The sequence below is a fragment of the Bombina bombina genome, chromosome 6 (assembly GCF_027579735.1).
Source record: "Bombina bombina isolate aBomBom1 chromosome 6, aBomBom1.pri, whole genome shotgun sequence".
NCBI classification, from domain to species: domain Eukaryota; kingdom Metazoa; phylum Chordata; class Amphibia; order Anura; family Bombinatoridae; genus Bombina; species Bombina bombina.
Window position 1 is genome coordinate 478,531,991 of NC_069504.1, and position 19,982 is coordinate 478,551,972.

Below are 19,982 nucleotides of genomic sequence, written 5' to 3' on the forward strand. Positions count from 1 at the left end.
ATTCCCTTCAGTAGCTTTGTGCATGGAAGTTTTAGGTCTCATGACTGCAGCATCGGACGCGATCCACTTTGCTCGTTTTCATATGAGACCTCTCCAGCTTTGTATGCTGAATCATTGGTGCAGGGATTATACAAATATATCACAATTAATATCCTTAAATCCCAATGTTCGACTCTCTCTGACCTGGTGGTTAGACCACCATTGTATAGTTCAAGGGGCCTCCTTTGTTCGTCCAACCTGAACTGTAATCACAACAAATGCAAGTCTTTCAAGTTGGGGAGCTGTCTGGGGATCTTTGACAGCACAAGGGGTTTGGAAATCTCAAGAGGCAAGGTTACCAATCAATATTTTAGAACCCCGTGCTATTTTCATGGCTCTTCAGGTTTGGCCTCTATTGAAGAGAGAACCATTCATTTATTTTCAGACGGACAATGTCACAACTGTGGCATATGTCAATCATCAGGGTGGGACTCGCAGTCCCCTAGCTATGAAAGGACTATCTTGGATATTTGCTTGGGCGGAATCCAGCTCTTGTCTAATTTCTGCGGTACATATCCCAGGTGTAGACAATTGGGAAGCGGATTATCTCAGCCGTCAGACTTTACATCCGGGGGAGTGGTCACTCTATCCAGATGTGCTTTTTCAGATTGTTCAGATGTGGAGTCTTCCAGAAATAGATCTGATGGCTTTCCATCTGAACAAGAAACTTCCCAGGTACCTGTCCAGGTCCAGGGATCCTCAGGCGGAGTCGGTGGATGCGTTAGCAGTTCCTTGGTTTTACCAACCTGCTTATATCTTCCCGCCTCTAGTTCTTCCAAAAGTGATCTCCAAGATCATCATGGAACATTTGTTTGTGTTTCTGGTAGCACCAGCATGGCCTCACAGGTTCTGGTATGCGGACCTTGTCCGGATGTCCAGTTGTCAACCATGGCCACTTCCTTTAAGACCATATCTTCTGTCTCAAGGACCGTTTTTCCATCAGGATCTCAAATCATTAAATTTGAAGGTATGGAAATTGAACGCTTAGTGCTTAGTCATAGAGGTTTCTCTGACTCAGTGATTGATACTATGTTACAGGCTTGTAAATCTGTTTCTAGGAAGATTTATTATCGAGTTTTGAAGACTTATATTTCATGGTGTTCTTTTCATAAATTCTCCTGGCATTCTTTTAGAATTCCTAGAATTTTACAGATTCTTCAGGATGGTTTGGATAAAGGTTTGTCTGCAAGTTCCTTGAAGTGACAAATCTCTGCTCTTTTTATTTAATTTCACAGAAAGATTGCTAAACTTCCTGATATTCACTGTTTTGTTCAGGCTTTGGTCCGTATCAAGCCTGTCATTAAATCAATCTCTCCTCATTGGAGTCTTAATATGGTCCTGAGAGCTTTACAGGCTCCTCCTTTTGAGCCTATGCATTCTTTGGATATTAAACTACTTTCTTGGAAAGTGTTGTTCCTTTTGGTTATCTCTTCTGCTAGAAGAGTTTCTGAATTATCTGCTCTTTCTTGTGAGTCACCTTTTCGAATTTTTCATCAGGATAAGGCAGTTTTGCAGACTTCATTAAAATTTTTACCTAAAGTTGTGAATTATAACAACATTATTAGGGAAATTGTTGTCCCCTCTTTGTGTCCTAATTCTAAGAATGCTTTGGAGAGAGCCTTACATTCTCTGGATGTTGTAAGAGCTTTCAATTATAAGAAAAACGTATTCTTTTGGTTGTGGATTTAATTTTTCAACCAAAAATGGCTGTTTTTATTTTGTCCCTCCCTCTCTAGTGACTCTTCTATGGATTTCCACATCTTGGGTATTATTATGCCATACGTCACTAGCTCATGGACTCTTGACAATTATATGAAAGAAAACATAAGTTATGTAAGAACTTAACTGATAAATTAATTTCTTTCATATTGGCAAGAGTCCATGAGACACACCCTTTTTATGGTGGTTATGTTTTTTGTATAAAGCACAATTATATTCCCAGTTCCTTTTTTGATGCTTTTTTACTCCTTTTTCTATCACCCCACTACTTGGCTATTTGATAAACTGAATTGTGGGTGTGGTGAGGGGTGTATTTATAAGCATTTTGAGGTTTGTGAAACTTTGCCCCTCCTGGTAGGATTGTATATCCCATACGTCACTAGCTCATGGACTCTTGCCAATATGAAATAAATGAATTTATCAGGTAAGTTCTTACATAAATTATGTTTTTGTACCAGACCACCTTGGGAACGGTTTCATCTGTCTCACGTTCCAAAGGATCCTGTAAAGGCGTCTATGCCTATGTTCAATGTGTTCAAGACTTAAAGGATATGGGAGTAATCCAAACTTTTCCAAACTCTCAACAGGGAAAGGGTTTCTATTCAAATCTCTTTATTATCCCAAAGAAGAAAGGCACATATCATCCTATGCTACATTTAAAAACTCTGAACAAATTTGTGGGTATCCTCTTTCAAAATGGAAACGATTCGTACCCTTTTACCTCTAATTCAGGAGGGTCAATTTATGACAACTAATGATTTAAAATATGCATATCTGCATATTCCAATTCACAAAGATCATTTTCAGCGTATAAGGTTTACTTTTCTCAACAAGCATTACTAATTTGTGGCTCTCCCCTTTGATCTGGCCACCTGCCCCTTGCCTCTTCACAAAGGTATTAGGGGCTTTCTTAGCAGTAATAAGAGTTTAGTAATCTCCATTGCTCCGTATTTGGAAAATATCTTGGTCCAAGCTCCGTTAATTTCTCTGGCTACTGCTTTTATCCACAGAATGATATATTTCCTTCAGGAACATGGATGGGAAATCTTTCCCCAAAAGTTCATTATCACTAGCCACAAGGGTGGTTTTTATGTGTGTGATAATAGACTCGGTTCCAATGCGCTTATTTCTCACAGAAATTCGCAGAACCAAAATCCTGACTGCCTATCTTTCCCTACAGATGTCTCATTCTCCATCTGTAGCACATTGTATGGAAGTAGTAGGGCTTATGGTAGCAGCATCAGACCCAGTACCTTTTGCTCGTTTTCATCTTCGTCCTCTCTGGTTATCCATGCTCCAACAGTGGTTCCATCTGGAACAGCAAATACAGCTCAGTTCTTCAGTCAAACATTCTCTCTTATGGTGGAGGTAAAGCCCCTATTTGACCCTTGGAGCTTCTTTTCTTTGGCCTGTCTGGACCGTAGTCAATACAGACGCAAGTCTGATGGGTTGGGGCGCTGTTTAGAGTTTGTAAAGAGGCGATTCTTCCTATCAACATTCTAGAACTTTGTGCAATTCTTCAGGGCCTTCAGGCTTGGCCCCTTTTCAAACAGGAAAAAATAATTTGGTTCTATTCGGACAACGTCACTGCTGTGACGTACATTAATCATCAAGGAGGGACCAAAAGTCCCTTAGCTATTCGAGAGGTATCTCACATTCTGTCTTGGGCAGAGGGAATCCACTACACCCTATCGGCCATTTACATTATGAGATTGAACAATTGGTAAGCAGATTACCTAAGTCCATCCATCCAGGGGATCAATTAGTTCTGAGGTGGGGTCTTCGAGAAATAGATCTCATGGCGTCCAAATTGAACCGCAGACGGTTTATAGCACAAGGTCAAGAGATCCCAGTACTCTCATGATAGATGCTCTAGTCTGCCCTTGGAACTTTCATCTAGCATATCTTTTTCCTCCATTTGTTCTTCTTCCAAGAGTCATTGTAATAATCATACAGAAATTGGCCTCTATAATTCTCATAGCTCTGGTGTGGCCCCGCAGAACTTGGTATGCGGACCTAATCCAGATGTCATCTCTTCTTTCATGGGCTATACCCCTAAGGAAAGATCTGCTGTCTCAAGGACCCTTGTATCATTTGGATCTCAAATCCCTGAATTTGACGGCGTGGAGATTGAATGACTAGTTCTCAAAAACAGAGGTTTCTCAGATTCTGTTATCTCAACTTTACTGTGGACCAGAAAACCTGTCACACAGAAAATGTATCATAAGATTTGGAATGCTTACTTTCTTTGGTGTTCTTCTAGAGGTTTCTCTTGGCAATCTTTTAGAATTATTCAGTTCTGAGGCAGAGCCAGGACTTGGCCATGATAAGACACATAATATGAAGCTCCTGGTTTCCTTATGCTAATTTTATAGAATTTCTTTCTCATACTTAGACATCCAACTTTAAAAATATCTTTCCTAGCTGCTAAATTATTAGCTGATTCTAAGGATGTCAAGCTCATCTCATAGGATTCACCAGGAGCGGACTTAACTAACTTGAAAGAAGACAGAGGCCTTCTCTTCCGACCACAGCTTTCCCCTAAGTCGTCTGAGGTAATTGCTTCTATCCCACTAAAGTGATCGATAGCTCTATAACCTGCAATTGCCACAAGCTCCCAGACCTCCACCTTCCTAGGATGGGTAACAAGATTCTGAACGCACTAGCTGCATTTGAGACCCGGATGGATGCCCATTTCACATTGCTCCTCCACTACATCTCTCTAGACCGGGATGATCTTACAACCATCCTTGAGTGCGATCCTGAGCCTCCGCCTTGCATAATTACCTGCCTACAGGAGACCCCTTTGGGTACTTACCTTTCAGCCGAACTCCCCAAGATGGCGGTGCGGCCTACTTACACAGACCCTCATGATGGCGTTCTTATTGCACCGCGGAACTGTCCTGCCGACATACCTGCTGCAATGTCCCTGTGCGGCGTCACAACTGCCTATGCTCTATGTGGAACTGGTAGCCCTAAGCTATACCTTGTAGCTACAACAAGCCACACAGCTAACCTTGGACAGATGGAGGACCTCATGAAGGGTCTAGCCCACAGAAGTACAAGTGCCGCTCCCTTTTCTACAGAGAACAGATCAAGGTCTACATACCCTGTGCCTTGTTGGTTCCGGGGAGAGCTCTTCTTCGATCATTCTGGCAAGCACTTCAGTAAAACTGGTATTGGCTAAATTTTTAAATTTTAAAAACTTTATAATTGCAGTTAGGAATGTCAGAGACTCTTGCCACAATCCCCACTATGCTTCCTTTTGCTTCAAGCTGTTGCTCCTTTGAGCGCTGCTTTTACATGTAGCACGGAAAGAGACACAGGACTAGTGACTTTCTCCTTCTTATTTACAAAGAATATACTTGTTACTCTAAAGTCCGGAGTAGGGTAAACTACAACTTCTAATGTGACTTCAGCCAATTTACCATCAACACATGTATAAATAGATGTGTAGTAATATATTAACAGTTTTGTTAGTGTTACTAGCTCCTTCTTGGTTTATTTTGTTGTCCTTATGTGTGTATGGGTATGTATAGAACACTAGTAGTCATTTGTACTACATTCTCATATTATAATACAACCTATTTCATGGGAACTTTTAATAGGGACTTTGGTCAACTAGTTACTTAAGCATTCTATTACCATTGCCAACTTACAATAGACTCTCTTTCATATATACAATGGCACCGAAAACTTATGACAGCTGGAGCTTTATTTATTCCAAGCAATCTATGAGGATGCTGAACAGGTTTTATTTACAATATTAGCATAACATTTGTCTCACCTAAGTGTAGATTCACCACCAGCTAGGTTATTGTTTCTGTTTATGTGCCTCAAGTTAAATAGAGTACTATATGTGGGAGGGGTATATTGGTCCCATAGATCTGTAACGGTATTGTATTACATAAGTCTACCTTATCTGTAGTTATCTAATACATGTTAATGTCTTAGTCTTTTATACAATGTTAAGAGTGTGATATCTAGTTTTTACAATATACATATGGGGAACTCCCCTTATAAGGTTCATATTATATGCTTATGACTTCTGGACCTGCCTCTAGAACTGATGATTATAGCTTAACTATTCTTCCGATCCAAGTTCTTCAGATGGTCTGAGATCACCATAGAGCTATTTCTAGACTAGTAAATTGGATAAGGCACCCCTACATCAATATCCCCGTTCTATAATATTTTCTTATCTTTTCCAACATGATTCCCCCTATGGTACACATAGAATGCTCCGTCCTTCCTCTCCCCCCCCTCAACTACCATTGATATGACTACCTGCGCCCCTTAGGTATACATAGCAAACAAAGCACTCGCCTTGGCACCCTATTTTAGTTATTGCTATGTTTACATCTATAGCCTACATAATGCTATAAATAAGCTCACCCTACAGTTCTACCATAGCTGGCTCCGCACTCCTTCCCTTACCTTCCCCCCTTCCATTTTCCCCATAACTCGAGTGGCTCTTGCCCACTGCAACATGTTTCCTTCCCCACTTTCTGTGACTCACCAGTGGTCATTATAAAAGCCAATTCTCCACATCACGGCAGCTGTGATAGGAAATTATACTCTATTCACTCTATAGGTGTGGAGATCAGACTCCAATTACTAAAATATAAAACGAAGTTCTATCTTAGTTAGCCCAAACCTATATTTGACACCTCTCTAGATATGACATATGTTCCCATTTGTTATGGTTGGTCTTTTAGTATTAATATTGTTATGATTATCTGTGTAAGCCCTAACATTAATGTCTCAATTTGATGCTTAGAACCGTTATCCTCCTCCTAGCTGCATAGATAACTTAAATGTAACAATATTGTGTGTTATATTCTGATGTTAATATTATTGATGGGCAAATTTTGTATTTTATTTCTCCATGAAACTTCAATAAAAAATGTTTTAAAAAAAAAAAGAATTATTCAGTTCCTTCAAGGTCCCCCCTTTGAACCTATGCATTCCTTAGACCTATAGTTATTGTCATGGAAGGTTCCCTTCTAGCCATTTATTTCTCTAGAAGAGTTTCTGAATAATCTGCCTTGTCTTCTGATCACTCCTTCTAACTCTAAAGAATGCCTACTTCATAATTTGGATGTAGTCAGAGCCTTAAAATTCTATCTTCAGACTACTAAAGACTTTAGGCAGACTTCTAGCTTGTTTGTCTACTTTTCAGGTCCCAGAAAGGGTCAAAAGGCTACAGCGGTGGCTTTTGGCATCAAGGCTAAAGCAGACTATTCTTAAGGTTTACTTGTTTGCGGGGAATAGCACCTCCAAAAAGAGTAACTGCTCATTCTACTAGATCTGTATCAACGAATTGGGCCTTCAAAAATTACGCCTCCTTGGAACAGATTTTCAAGGCAGCAACTTGGGCTCTTCATACCTTTTCTAAATTTAAGCATTTTGATATTTATGCTCCTTCTGAAGCAGCTTTTGGCAGGAAAGTCCTTCAGGCCGCAGTGTCCAGCAAAAATTGCCATTATTTTGTCCCACCCATCCTTAACATGGATTTTCAGCTTGGGTATTGTATCCCACATGTTATGGGCACCTATGTACTCTCCTCATTTTACGAAAGAAAACAGAATTAATACTTATCAATAAATTTGTTTATTTTGAGGTGAGTAGAGTCCATAAGACCCGCCAGCATTTTTACTGATCAGCAATTAGTTCTTATTTGCACCTCTTAACCCTGCTTTCTGTCTTTCCTACCTATTCTGTCTCTCTGCTCGGCTATACCTAAACTGAGTGGGGAGAGGAGGTGGGAGGGATTAAAGCTCTTGTGAGGGTTCTTGACCTCCTCCTAGTGGCGGGGGAAAATATATATCACACATGTTATCGACACCTATGGACTCTCCTCATCCCCAAAGAAAGACATTTATCTGCAAGTATAAATTCAGTTTTTTTCCCAGAGTAACTGCTCATTACTGTTCATTTTTAGAAATGTAAGTTACATACAGATGAAAGCTCATCATCCTATATGAGTTTTTTTTCTCTAAATAGTGTAAGGGCAATCACCTTTTGGGTTTCATTATCAGTTCTTCAAATTTTTTGGTGTTAACGAGGGTGTTTTTTTTTATTTCTTTGAGCTTTCAGGTTTTTGCACATAATTCTCCTTTCATCCTGAGAACAGATCTCCTTTCAGACATTGGAAGGGACTTTTCCTATTTTCCAAAAAAATCATTATTCCTTTGGGATCTAATGTGGATCCTCAAATGTTGCAGCATTTTGGATTTAAACCTGTACATAAGTTGTATTTTAAGTTCCTACATTGGTATCTTTGGTACAGACATCATTAGTTGCTGAATACAAACGTGGTGACATTTGAAAGCCCACCTTTTTTTTTTTTTTTTAAACAGACACTAAACACCTTGTAATTACAGTACAAGACATTTCTGTTGTGTAACATATCAACCAAGTCTTGACATTTTTAAAACAAATTAACAATTTTTACTGCAGTTATTTGTCTACCCACCATCTGCCTGATTTGGAGGAGCCAATCTGGGTTTTAGGCTGCAGACAACACGACTAGTCACTATCATAAACTTATTGTAAAGTGAATTGTTTTGCAGTTTTTATCAGAGAAAGTCACTTGGGGACATGTATATAGCAGAGGTAGCCTTGAGAAGTCGGCAGGATGCATTCCACATTCTTGGAATTAGAGCTAAATTACATGAAAATGGAGCAAAATAAAGAATACAAATATATTGGAACGTTGATTCATTATACATTAGATGTGTGAATTCGGCAGTTTTGGTTATTTTCCGTATATGGCTCTTTTCGGAGCCAGATGTCCTCTTGTGCAAGTCAAACACTTTTTTTGCACAGATCTTAGTGTGTTTCACTTGCACAAGAGGATGATCGGCTCCAAAAAGAGAGTCGAATACTAAAAATAACATCCACATTCGGCAGTGACCAAACTGCTGAATTCACACATCTATTATACATAACTAAACATTTTATATAAAAATCCTGAGGTGTTTACTGTCCATTTAAGTCTGTTATTTTGCTTTTGACCTCCCATGTATACATTTAAAAATAAAAATTCTTACACTGTCCCTATAATAAGTTTTCTTAATTCTATTTAAAACTGATAGGAAGATAATGGTTATATGCTTTCCTAATTACTTATTGGAGGGTATTTTTCTGATCCAAGATGGAACATAGAATTCACGTGGAGAATATGTCACCATGATTGTGAAGAAATTGAGTTATGAAGAAGTATAAATCTTGTTATGGTGGTAGCTCACCATAAAGCACTGGTTTTCAAACCTGTCCTCAGGCCTCCCCAACAGGACAGGTTTTCAGGATTACCTTGGATGATAGCAGGTAAAATAACCATGATTACTAATTGGCTGATTATTTCACCTGTGCTCCAGTTCAGATATCCACAAAATGTGTCCTGTTAGGGAGGCTGAGACATGTTTGAAAACCAGTGCAATAAAGTAATTTCATTGAATAATCTATTTACTATTAAACCCTTTTTATAAATTATGAATGTTTTATTTGTTGTATATTATAAGTTAAAGTCATGAACAGTTCAAAAGTATATTACTTTTAAGTACCCAATGTCTACTCTAATTGTATATTCTCAATGTATTTATGTGTGTTTGTTTGTATAGCGTCATACTGTAATATTTTAGTGGTTTATGAAAAAAAAAAACTGTCTTAATCCGTTAGGGGGAAAAGGTCTTCTTGATCCCCAACCTCACTGGGTTTCAGCTCTCACATGGCCAGAGGAAGCTTCAAGGGAAACATGGACTAGTGATACTCCAGAATTCTTACTTGTGGGGCGCATGGATGGCTCTCTTGGACTTATTGAGGTTACAGATGCATCAAGCATGTGCCGCATTGAATTAGAGCATTGTTACCGTAAAGATGGTATGTTTGGCATTAGCCCCTAATCTCCCATCAAGCCACCACACAGTGTTTTACAGTTTACTACCTAGCACAATAGTTTGAATCTTGCATCCTTATGAAATGTACATGCTGAAAAGTATCATTCTACTAGGTTATTCTTGTTGCATGTGAATTGCCCCTGTATATTTCATATAACCATTTGTAAGAAAACAATTATGTTAAATGCATTTAGTTTTTCTCACAGAAACTCCTTTAGACAGCTGAAATAATTGCACAATCCTACACCACTTTTTCATTAGTTGTTTTTATATTCGACTTTTAGACCCTGAGAACTCCTACTTCTTCCTCAAATAGTTATAAATTATAGTCAGTAGATGAGTGAATATTTGTCTAGTAATACTTTACCATTCAACCTGAATCTGCTTATTCCATTTCTCTCATTAAGGATTTGCTATGTTTTTGATCAGTTACCTTTTGTGAATATTTGTTTTGATTCACTTTCATGCAGTGGCTGTGACTTGCGTAGCATGGTTCAGTGAAGATCGCCATTTTGCTGTTGGATATGCTGACGGAAAATTATTAATTGGAAGTAAAGAGCCCATGACAAAAGGAGGGATTGTTCTCATTGATGCACACAAGGTGAGGTGCACTTTTCAGCTTCCATTACCCATCATAACCTGTAATGTTTTTTAAATAACGCTGCATGACTATAAAAAAAATCTATAAACACAGACAACGGTACAAATAAGTTCCCAGTAATGTATTTATTTATGATTAACACATATAAAATGAGAGATAAAATTACTGTTGTCCAAAGGCTAGAAAATTTGCAAAGCAAAAACATTAGTTCCACAGTACAATCTGAAGCAATCCAAACTTCCTGCCAGACTAACAGGAACACAATGCATTTCATGGACACACCTCCTCATCATGTGTCAAACTGCGTAACTACAAGATCATGTCAAGCTTCCTGCACTGATTTTTAAGCATATTTTTTCTGGATTACTAGTTTGATCTAAAAATGAGACATTGAAGTACATTTAAGAGCTGAAGCTTGAGATATAAGTATTTTCCAGCATATAAAACTAATTTTTAAACAGAGATTATATACACCATGAGTCCTTTAATGGTTCAAAGGGGAAAACGTGTCTGTAAAAGGTTTTGTGCTGGTTAAACTGGCTGCGTTATGAGTTCACTGACCAAATATGAAAAATGAATTCCCCTTTGTTTTAAAGGGATACTAAACCCAATTTATTTGTCATGATTCAGATGGAGCATGCACTTTTAAGCAACTTTCTAATTTACTTCTAGTGTGAATTGTTATTCTTTCTTTTTGTATCTTTATTTGAAAAAGCAGGAATGTAACCTTACGAGCCGGCCCATCTTTGGTTCAGCTCCTGGGTACCACTTGCTGATTGGTGGCTAAATGCAGCCACCAATCAGCAAGGGCTATCCTGGGTGCTGAAGCAAAAATGGACTGGCTCATAAGCTTACATTCCTGCTTTTTCAAATAAAGATACCAATAGAACGAAGAAAAAATAATAATAGGAGTAAATTTGAAAGTTGCTTAAAAGTGCCTGCTCTATCTTAATCATTGGGTTCAGTATCCCTTTAATTTCTGTGACTGCTGCTTTTTACAGGTATTTGTTTTGTTTCACTGTACGTATGAGCTGATTTACTTGCAATAGGCAACTGCAAGAACGCTTGATCAGATTGAAAAATCAAAGAGGAGCCCAAGTGCTAAAGCACAATGAATGTTCGGCGTAATAATATAAGAAGCACCATAATGTTAACACAAACAGAAAATGAATGTAAATGATTGCTTACTATTGCTGAATATAGAGCCTAAAGGGACAGTTCACCCCAAAAAATTCTCCCATTTAAATTGTTCCCAATGATCCATTTTACCTGCTGGAGTGTATGAAAATGTTTACAAGTAGCTCCTTTACTCCTATTTTGGCATATTAAATAGCTGATTTAGCTTGTGGTATCCCCACCTATACTGAAAGTTTTGATACTGGAGTCTCAGCTATAGAACAGCCTAAGTAATCACAGCCAGCAGAAGAAATTACACTCCCAGTGGGGTGCAGGATAGTTACGTAATAACATGATAATTTTCTACCATACTTCCTTTCCTCAGACACCCTTGCCCTCATTCTTGGCGACTTCAACATCCCCCTTAACAATCCCACTGCCTCATCTGCTAAACAACTTCTGCAACTCACTTCCTCTTTCGGTCTGTCACAGTGGACTGATTCTCACACTCACAAAGACGGTCACTCCCTTGACCTGATCTTTAGCTATCGATGCACTCTCTCAAACTTCTCAAACTCCCCTTTTCCTCTTTCTGACCACCATCTCCTTACCTGCAACATATCATCCCTTCCTACAACTCTCCCACCTTCTACTCCTCACACCAAACTTCACAGAAGTATTAGGTCTTTAGATCAGCAACAACTTGCTAATTCCCTTCAACCACTCCTCTCATCCTTCTCCACCTTTTCCTGCCCTGAACAATCTATCTGCCACTATAATTCCACCCTTATATCCGTCCTTGACAATCTCGCCCCTCTTACCACTGCTAGGAAATCACACACTCATCCCCAGCCCTGGCATACTCCTCTGACACGGTACCTACGCAGATGTTCCCGTACTGCAGAACGGCATTGGAGAAAATCACGGAGTTCAGCTGATTTTCTTCATTACAAATTCATCTTGAACTCCTACTACTCTGCCCTTAATCTCCACAAGCAACACTACTTCTCTACTCTTATCTCTAATCTTTCTTCAAACCCAAAACGTCTGTTCACCACTTTCAATACTCTCCTCCGCCCTCCCCCACTTCCTAATACAACTTCTCTGTCAGCTCAAGACTTTGCCAGTCACTTCACTAACAAAATTGACTCCATCAGACATGAAATCAGCTCTCAACACAATTCCATTCTCTCCCCCCCTCAAATACTCTCACTCAACCACAACCCTCATAACCTGAAACTTAGTTCATTCTCCCCTGTTACTGAAGATGAAGTTTCAGCACTTATACTGCACTCTCACCTCACTACCTGTCCCCTTGACCCTATCCCCTCACAGCTGCTCCCCTCTCTCTCTACTACCCTTACCCCTATGCTAACACACATTTTCAACCTCTCCCTCAGCACTGGTACATTTCCCTCATCGATGAAACATGCGCTGGTAACACCTATCCTCAAAAAACCTTCCCTTGATCCTACTTCCCCATCAAACTACCGCCCAATTTCCCTCCTCCCTCTTGCTTCAAAGCTTCTCGAAAAACTAGTATATGCACGCCTATCCCATTTCCTTACGTTAAACTCCCTTCTTGACCCGCTGCAATCTGGATTTCGTCCCTATCACTCCACAGAGACAGCTATTGTTAAGGTCACCAACGACCTACTTACAGCTAAATCAAAAGGCCACTTCTCTCTGCTTATCCTCCTTGATCTGTCCGCAGCCTTTGACACTGTTGACCACCCTCTTTTGCTACAAATCCTCCAATCCTTCGGCATCTGTGACACAGCCCTTTTGTGGCTCTCTTCCTACCTGTCAAACCGTACCTTCAGTGTAGCCTTCTCTGGGGCCTCCTCTGCCCCATCACCACTTTCTGTCGGAGTACCGCAAGGCTCTGTCCTCGGTGCCCTTCTCTTCTCAATCTATACGTCATCACTAGGTTCCCTAATTAAGTCCCACGGTTTCCAATATCATTTGTATGCCGATGACACCCAAATCTACTTCTCTGCACCAGAACTATCTCCTTCCTTGCTAACCCGTGTCACTAACTGTCTTTCTCACATCTCTTCCTGGATGTCCTCTCACTGCCTCAAGCTAAATCTCTCCAAAACTGAGCTCCTCATTTTCCCCCCTTCTTCCAAAATCTCCACCCCAATATCTCTATAACTGTCGACAACTCCATCATTACCCCTACCCCGCATGCCCGATGTCTTGGGGTCACATTTGACTCAGATCTTTCCTTCACTCCTCACATTCAGTCCTTGGCTACAGCCTGCCACTTCCACCTTAAAAACATCTCTAAAATTAGACACTTCCTTACACAAGACACAACTAAGATTTTAATCCACTCTCTCATTCTTTCCCGCCTTGATTACTGCAACTCTGTCCTCTCTGGTCTCCCCACCTGCCACCTAGCTCCTTTACAATCCATAATGAATGCCTCTGCCAGACTCGTCTTCCTTACACGTCGCTCTTCATCTGCTGCGCCTCTCTGCCAATCCCTTCACTGGCTTCCTCTTGCCTCTAGGATCAAACACAAAACTCTCACTCTGACATACAAAGCCCTCAACTGTACTGCTCCCCCCTACATCTCAGACCTTGTCTCCAGATACTCTCCCTCCCGTCCCCTTCGCTCTACTCATGACCTCCTACTCTCCACCTCTCTTGTCACCTCATCACACTCCCGTTTACAGGACTTCTCCAGACTGGCTCCCATCTTGTGGAACTCTCTGCCTCGCTCCACAAGACTCTCTTCTAGTTTTAAAAGCTTAAAGTGCTCCCTAAAGACTCTACTGCTCAGGGACGCATACAACCTATGCTAACCTTTCCTAATACCAGTTCCTCTCCTCCACTGCAATCCCCTGAACCCTCTTAGCATGTAAGCCTAAAAGTCCAGCTGTTTGCAGATCACCTTCTTAAGAGCTGACTACAACAGTGCAACTCTTGGCAGGGCCCTCTACCCTGTATTTGTTTTGTTGTACTCCCCCTTTGTTTATAGCGCTGCTGAATCTGTTGGCGCTCTACAAATAACCGATAATAATAATAATAATAATATTGTTTTCTCTATGTATTGAGCGTTAGTTTTCCAGACAAACATAAGAAGGAAGCATGTGTGTGTACACAAAGTGATAACATAATGAGATCTGATATTACCTGAAGCTCAACCTATTGTAAAAGGCTGTGGTTTAAAAGCACAAAACCAGCTACTTCATATACACAAATAAACCTGAAAATGCAATTTCTCATACATTTTATACTCTGCAGCTGGTATAACGTCATTAAAAATACATTAATATAGAAACTATTTTACAGTGTACTGTCCCTATAAGGAAAAGGTGAAAAGCTCAGAACTATTCTTAAGTCCTGACTAGATATTTCCCAGCCTGGGGACCACTATTCAACATGCAATTGACATATAGAATGCTGGGTATTTTAAAGGGGCAGTAAACGCCTTGAGATTTTTAGATAAAATGTTTAGTTATGCATAATGAAACAACTTGGCGAAATACTTCATTATTAATTTTACCCACTTTTAATGTAGCTTAGCTCTGAAAATTTAGCAATTTTTAATTCTCAGACCTTGATATGCACTTAGCTTACTATGCTAACCATGCTACATATATGCTATCAATTGGCTTTAGCAGATAAGAACTGCTTATAAATTAACTTTACACTAACTTTATGACTGTGACTAGCCTTTTTGTCTGTGGACTAAAGTCCAGATTGGCTCATCCAAATAAGGCAAATTATGGGTGGAGTTTGGCTATTGAAAAATAATTGCAGTAAAAAGGATGTTAGTTTGTTTTTAAAATGTTAAGACTTAGCTGATTTGTTATTCTATACAAACACAACAGAAATGTCTCGTAAATATAAGGTGTTTTCTATCCTTTTAGCAGCCATTTATTTCATAATTACAAAAACGTTGCCAGAAAATACTCTGTGGTGCCCACCTTCCTGCGTTTTCTTAACTAGCGCTACTTGTTTAAAGGGACATGAAACCCCAAACATTTATTTTATGATTTAGGTAGAACATACAGTTTTAAACAACTTTCCAATTTACTTCTATTATCAAGTTTGCTTTATTCTCTTGGTATCATTTGTTGAAGAAGCAGCAGTGCACTACTGTTTTCTAACTGAACACATGAGTGAGCCAATGATAATCGATATATATATATATATGCAGCCACCAATCAGCAGCTAGAACCTAGGTTCTTTGCTGCTCCTGACCTTGCAGCAAAGGATAACAAGAGAAGGAAGCAAATGAAATAATAGAAGTAAAATGGAATGTTGTTTAAAATTGCATGCTCTTTCTGGATCATTAAAAAATGGGATTCTTGCCCCTTCAAGTGAAATCACTCTCAAAGCAGTATTTTAATTTAGAAGCATAGATATTTACTAGAGCCTGTCTTCTTGGGATCAGGTATAAAACCTAAAGGTTTTTTTTAGAGATATCGCAACCTTTCGGCATAACTGTGCCTTTACAATTGACTCATTTTGTTTTGCTTCACAGGACACGTTTGTGAGCTTGAAATGGGATCCAACAGGCCAAGTCCTGTTAAGCTGTGCCAAAGATGACACCGTGAAGCTGTGGGGCAACACAGGAGGCAGCTGGAAACCCTTTTTCTGCCTTTCTCACCCATCTTGTGTAAACACCGTGGCCTGGTGTGGTTTAGCTGGGAAATCAGACTGTCCACAGCTGATGCTGGCAGCGTAAGAATCTTTTAAAACTATTCTGCCCCATGCAAAGCCAGTGATAGGGCATGCTTGCATAATTACCTAGTTTGTGAGGTTTGCACTCTAACAGTAAATATTTGTTGCAGAGGCTGTCATAATGGTTTGGTGTGCGTGTGGACAATTCCGCGGGCCTCTTTAGAAGGATTCCAGTCGAGATCTGCTGTACCGTATGAATGGAGAGAACAACCAGCCAGCAAGGTGAGGCTTTGCCTTCAGTTCATTTAATTTGGTAACTTTGTGCCGTAATAAAGTTATATATGCACATAACTATAGCAAGCAAAAAATATCCCCACAGAGTAGAAAAACAGTTGGGTATTATATGAATATGGGAAGCTTTATCTAAAGTAGCTCAATGTGCCTAAAAACCATGAACATTTTTTTTAGTGGCATGGGGAAAGGTCATGATGCGCTGGAGTAAGGACACAAAGCAATTGTGTGTGTTTTATAGAAATCTAAATGATTTAATACAAGTTGTTTTTGTATCTGCAGTCAATATCTGTGTCTTTGCAGAATGTAATCTGCATGTGGATTATGTATGACCTATTGCTATGTATGCTTGGGTTGTTTTTTTAATAATTTAAAGATTTGTTATTAGTGTAGTGAACATCAAAAAGGTAGTGGCATTATTATGATTTAATCCACAATGTGTTTTATCCTTTAGCCTCCTAAGTACATATTATATTAATGATGTGATACAGGGCCTACTTTTTCCCTAATTCTGCTTTATTTCAGGAGTTGTTCAGAAAAACTGAAGGAGTGAGATGTGTATATAGACTCAGGGGCCACATCACTCCGGTGCGCACAGTGGCCTTCAGCCCCGATGGGCTTGCCTTGGTGTCTGGTGGACTTGGTGGTCTTGTCAACATATGGTCTCTAAGGGTGAGGAGATGGTACTAACTTAAGGGAACCTAATGGTCTGTAACCTGAACTGTCATGAAAAACTCACTAAAATGTTGTGCACTACTTTGATACATATGTCATCTGGATTACACATAAAAGGCTGCCTATAATACAACCTTTTGTGTAAGGGTTGTTTAGACATAGGCACAATGACAATGCATTAACAACATTACCAAGTATACTAAATGCGTTCTATATATAGGGTGACCATATTGACGTTTTAAAAAAGGACACATATGAAAAATACATATGTAAGGGTTCTTATACAAAACATTTCTTTTAAACAGCCCTGTATTTTTCATAGGTGTCCCTTATTAAAGCGGCAATATGGTCACCCTGTCTATATCCTAAGAAAGCCTTTAGTATTTGGCATTGTGCTACATGAAAGGAAAATTAATCATAATCAAAAAATGACTTGCTCTAATTTGTTAGCGCATGTAATTTTAAAGTTACAGTAAACACATTGAGATTTGTATATAAAATATTTAGTTATGTATAATCAAACAACTTTGCAATATACAGTTATTTATTTTGCCCTTTTTCATGTAATTTAGCCATGAAAATTTAGCAATTTCTAATTCCTAGAACTTAAACTGTTCTTTTGTGACTTATCAAGGCTAACTCTGCTATAAATCTGTTCCTTATTGGCTTTATTAGATAACAACTGCAAAACAATGCACTGTTTGCTAACATTTTTGCCGGGGCTAACCTTGTTGTCTGAGGACTAAAGCCCAGATTGGCTCCTCCAATTAAGGCAAATGGTGGTTGGAGTTTGGCTATTGACAAATAATTACAGTAAGAAGGATCTTAATTTTCTTTAAAACATTAAGACTTATATGATTTTCTATAGTGACACAACAGAAATGTCTTGTGATTACAAGGTGTTTACTGTGCCTTTAAGACTAGGGACCCTGCGCCACCCTGCGTTTAAACCCTGCAAAGGGGCTGAACACATAGTAGAAGTACTGCTCAGGTGCTGAGCTGTCTGTGACACAATCAGCAGAGCTAGTTACACTTGTGCAATCACTCAGATTTTGCTGCTCATTAGTCTTTTCATTTAAACTGTTCTGTTAAACATATCTCTACCAGTAGTACACGTCCATGGATAATCTAATCTCTGTCACTGTTTGTACACTTTGACAGATCCTAACGTAATGTATGTTAGTAAACTTCCAATTATTCTGATCTTCTCTGTTTTAGGATGGCTCTGTCCTTCAGTCTGTTGTCACTGGATCTGGTGCCATTACAACAACTGTGTGGATACCTGAGGTTGGCGTGGCTGCCTGTTCTAACCGTTCAAAGGTAAATCACAACATAGCATCTTAAGATACAAGATACAAGTTATTTAAAATGGCCTCCTGATTTTTTTTACATGGTGCAGACATTTATAACTTATGTATTTATGTTTTTTTATATACATTTGTATTGAAGTTATACAAAGTATACAACATATTTTGAAAGCCAAAAACAAAACAGTAATGACATAAGCTTCAGTCTAACAATGGCTATTAACACGATGATAGGTTTCACAATGAGAAACAAAAAATAGGCGTCTTAAACCTCAGTTTTACAATGTTTTCTTTGTTAAATTCCTCAATAGAAGGAGTCCATTCTTGGTCCTAAGATCACTCATAAAACCAGGGAGAGGAATATTGATGTTTGAAAAGGTCACTTTTGGACCTATATAGCTTAAAAGTGAATTAAAGGGACACTGAACCCAACATATTTCTTTATTGATTCAGATAGAGTATGCAATTTTAAGCAACTTTCTAATTTACTCCTATTATCAATTTTTCTTCGTTCACTTGCTATCTTTATTTGAAAAAGAAGGCTTCTAGGCTTCTTCTTTTTGGTTCAGACTCCGGACAGCACTTTTTTATTGGTGAATTAATTTATCCACTTATCAGCAAGAATAACCCAGGTTATTCACCAAAAATGGACCGGCATCTGAATTTACATTCTTGCATTTCAAATAAAGAGAATGAAGAAAATGTGATAATAGGAGTAAATTAGAAAGTTGCTTAAAATTGCATGCTCTATCTGAATCACGAAAGAAAACATTTGGGTTCAGTATCCCTTTAACAACTAATATCATAAATGGATTATACAACTGGAGAAATTAAGGATTCTATATTATTATAAAGCCAAAATAGTGTTTATTCTATGGTGAAAGAGGATGTTGTGCGCTATTGAAAGATCGTTAGTATTTATAAGTTTGTGGACTTAGTAGTAGTAATGAGTCTTCAGTAGGGTAGAATTAGAAGAACATCATATACCATTAGGGTGACATAGCGTATTCTATTGCTGAGTTCCAATCTGCGTAATAATAAAAATATACCTCAGACATAGACCTATAATATAAAGTAAAATTAAGTTAGGGATTACATTTTTCTATGCCTTATAATATATAGACAACATGCTTTCTCGGCCACAGACAGCACATTTCCATCCCCAGCCAATTAGCACAGACCAAATTAATGGTTTTATATATTATAATGAGGTTGTAATAGTCCTATACATAATTGTACTAATGTAGCACTCCATGGTAAGGGACAATAGAATTGGAAAACTCAGCTGTGTCCTAAATTGTGAAAGGTATAGCTCTAATGGAACATTCTAATTTAGAGGTGGCTGAGTCAATATGATCATTATCAAAAACTATATTGGGCTAGACTATAAGTATTTGAGTATAGGAGTTGATTCTTATAAGGGACTAAATTTCAACAATTATAGTTTCAGCTATATGCAGGATGAGATAGTGCCTGCTCTTATGCTCTCAGAACTCTTGGTTAGCATGAGTGGGTTACACCTATATAAGTCTAAATATAAATAAGGTTATTTTAAACACTTAAAATTATAGTCTAATTAGTTTTCTCAAGTAGTGAAATACCCCTAAATATATAATGTGTTAAAAGTGTCAACTTATTTAGTAATGGCACTAGCATTTTTCATGTATCTGCTAAGTGATATAGTGCCTGCAC

At 38.7% G+C, this 19,982-nt stretch overlaps 1 protein-coding gene across 7 annotated transcripts in view; it reads left to right on the top strand.

Annotated features, from left to right (window-relative positions):
• The window catches only part of HERC1 (HECT and RLD domain containing E3 ubiquitin protein ligase family member 1), a 683,410-nt gene that overhangs the window by 563,060 nt on the left and 100,368 nt on the right, over positions 1 to 19,982 (top strand). For all 7 annotated transcript variants that reach the window (XM_053717285.1, XM_053717288.1, XM_053717289.1 and 4 more), the window contains exons 55-60: positions 9,442 to 9,642; positions 10,130 to 10,260; positions 15,878 to 16,077; positions 16,188 to 16,299; positions 16,834 to 16,980; positions 18,202 to 18,303. In XM_053717285.1, the coding sequence (XP_053573260.1) occupies positions 9,442 to 9,642; positions 10,130 to 10,260; positions 15,878 to 16,077; positions 16,188 to 16,299; positions 16,834 to 16,980; positions 18,202 to 18,303 (893 nt within the window). The remainder of the gene's footprint in view (positions 1 to 9,441; positions 9,643 to 10,129; positions 10,261 to 15,877; positions 16,078 to 16,187; positions 16,300 to 16,833; positions 16,981 to 18,201; positions 18,304 to 19,982) is intronic.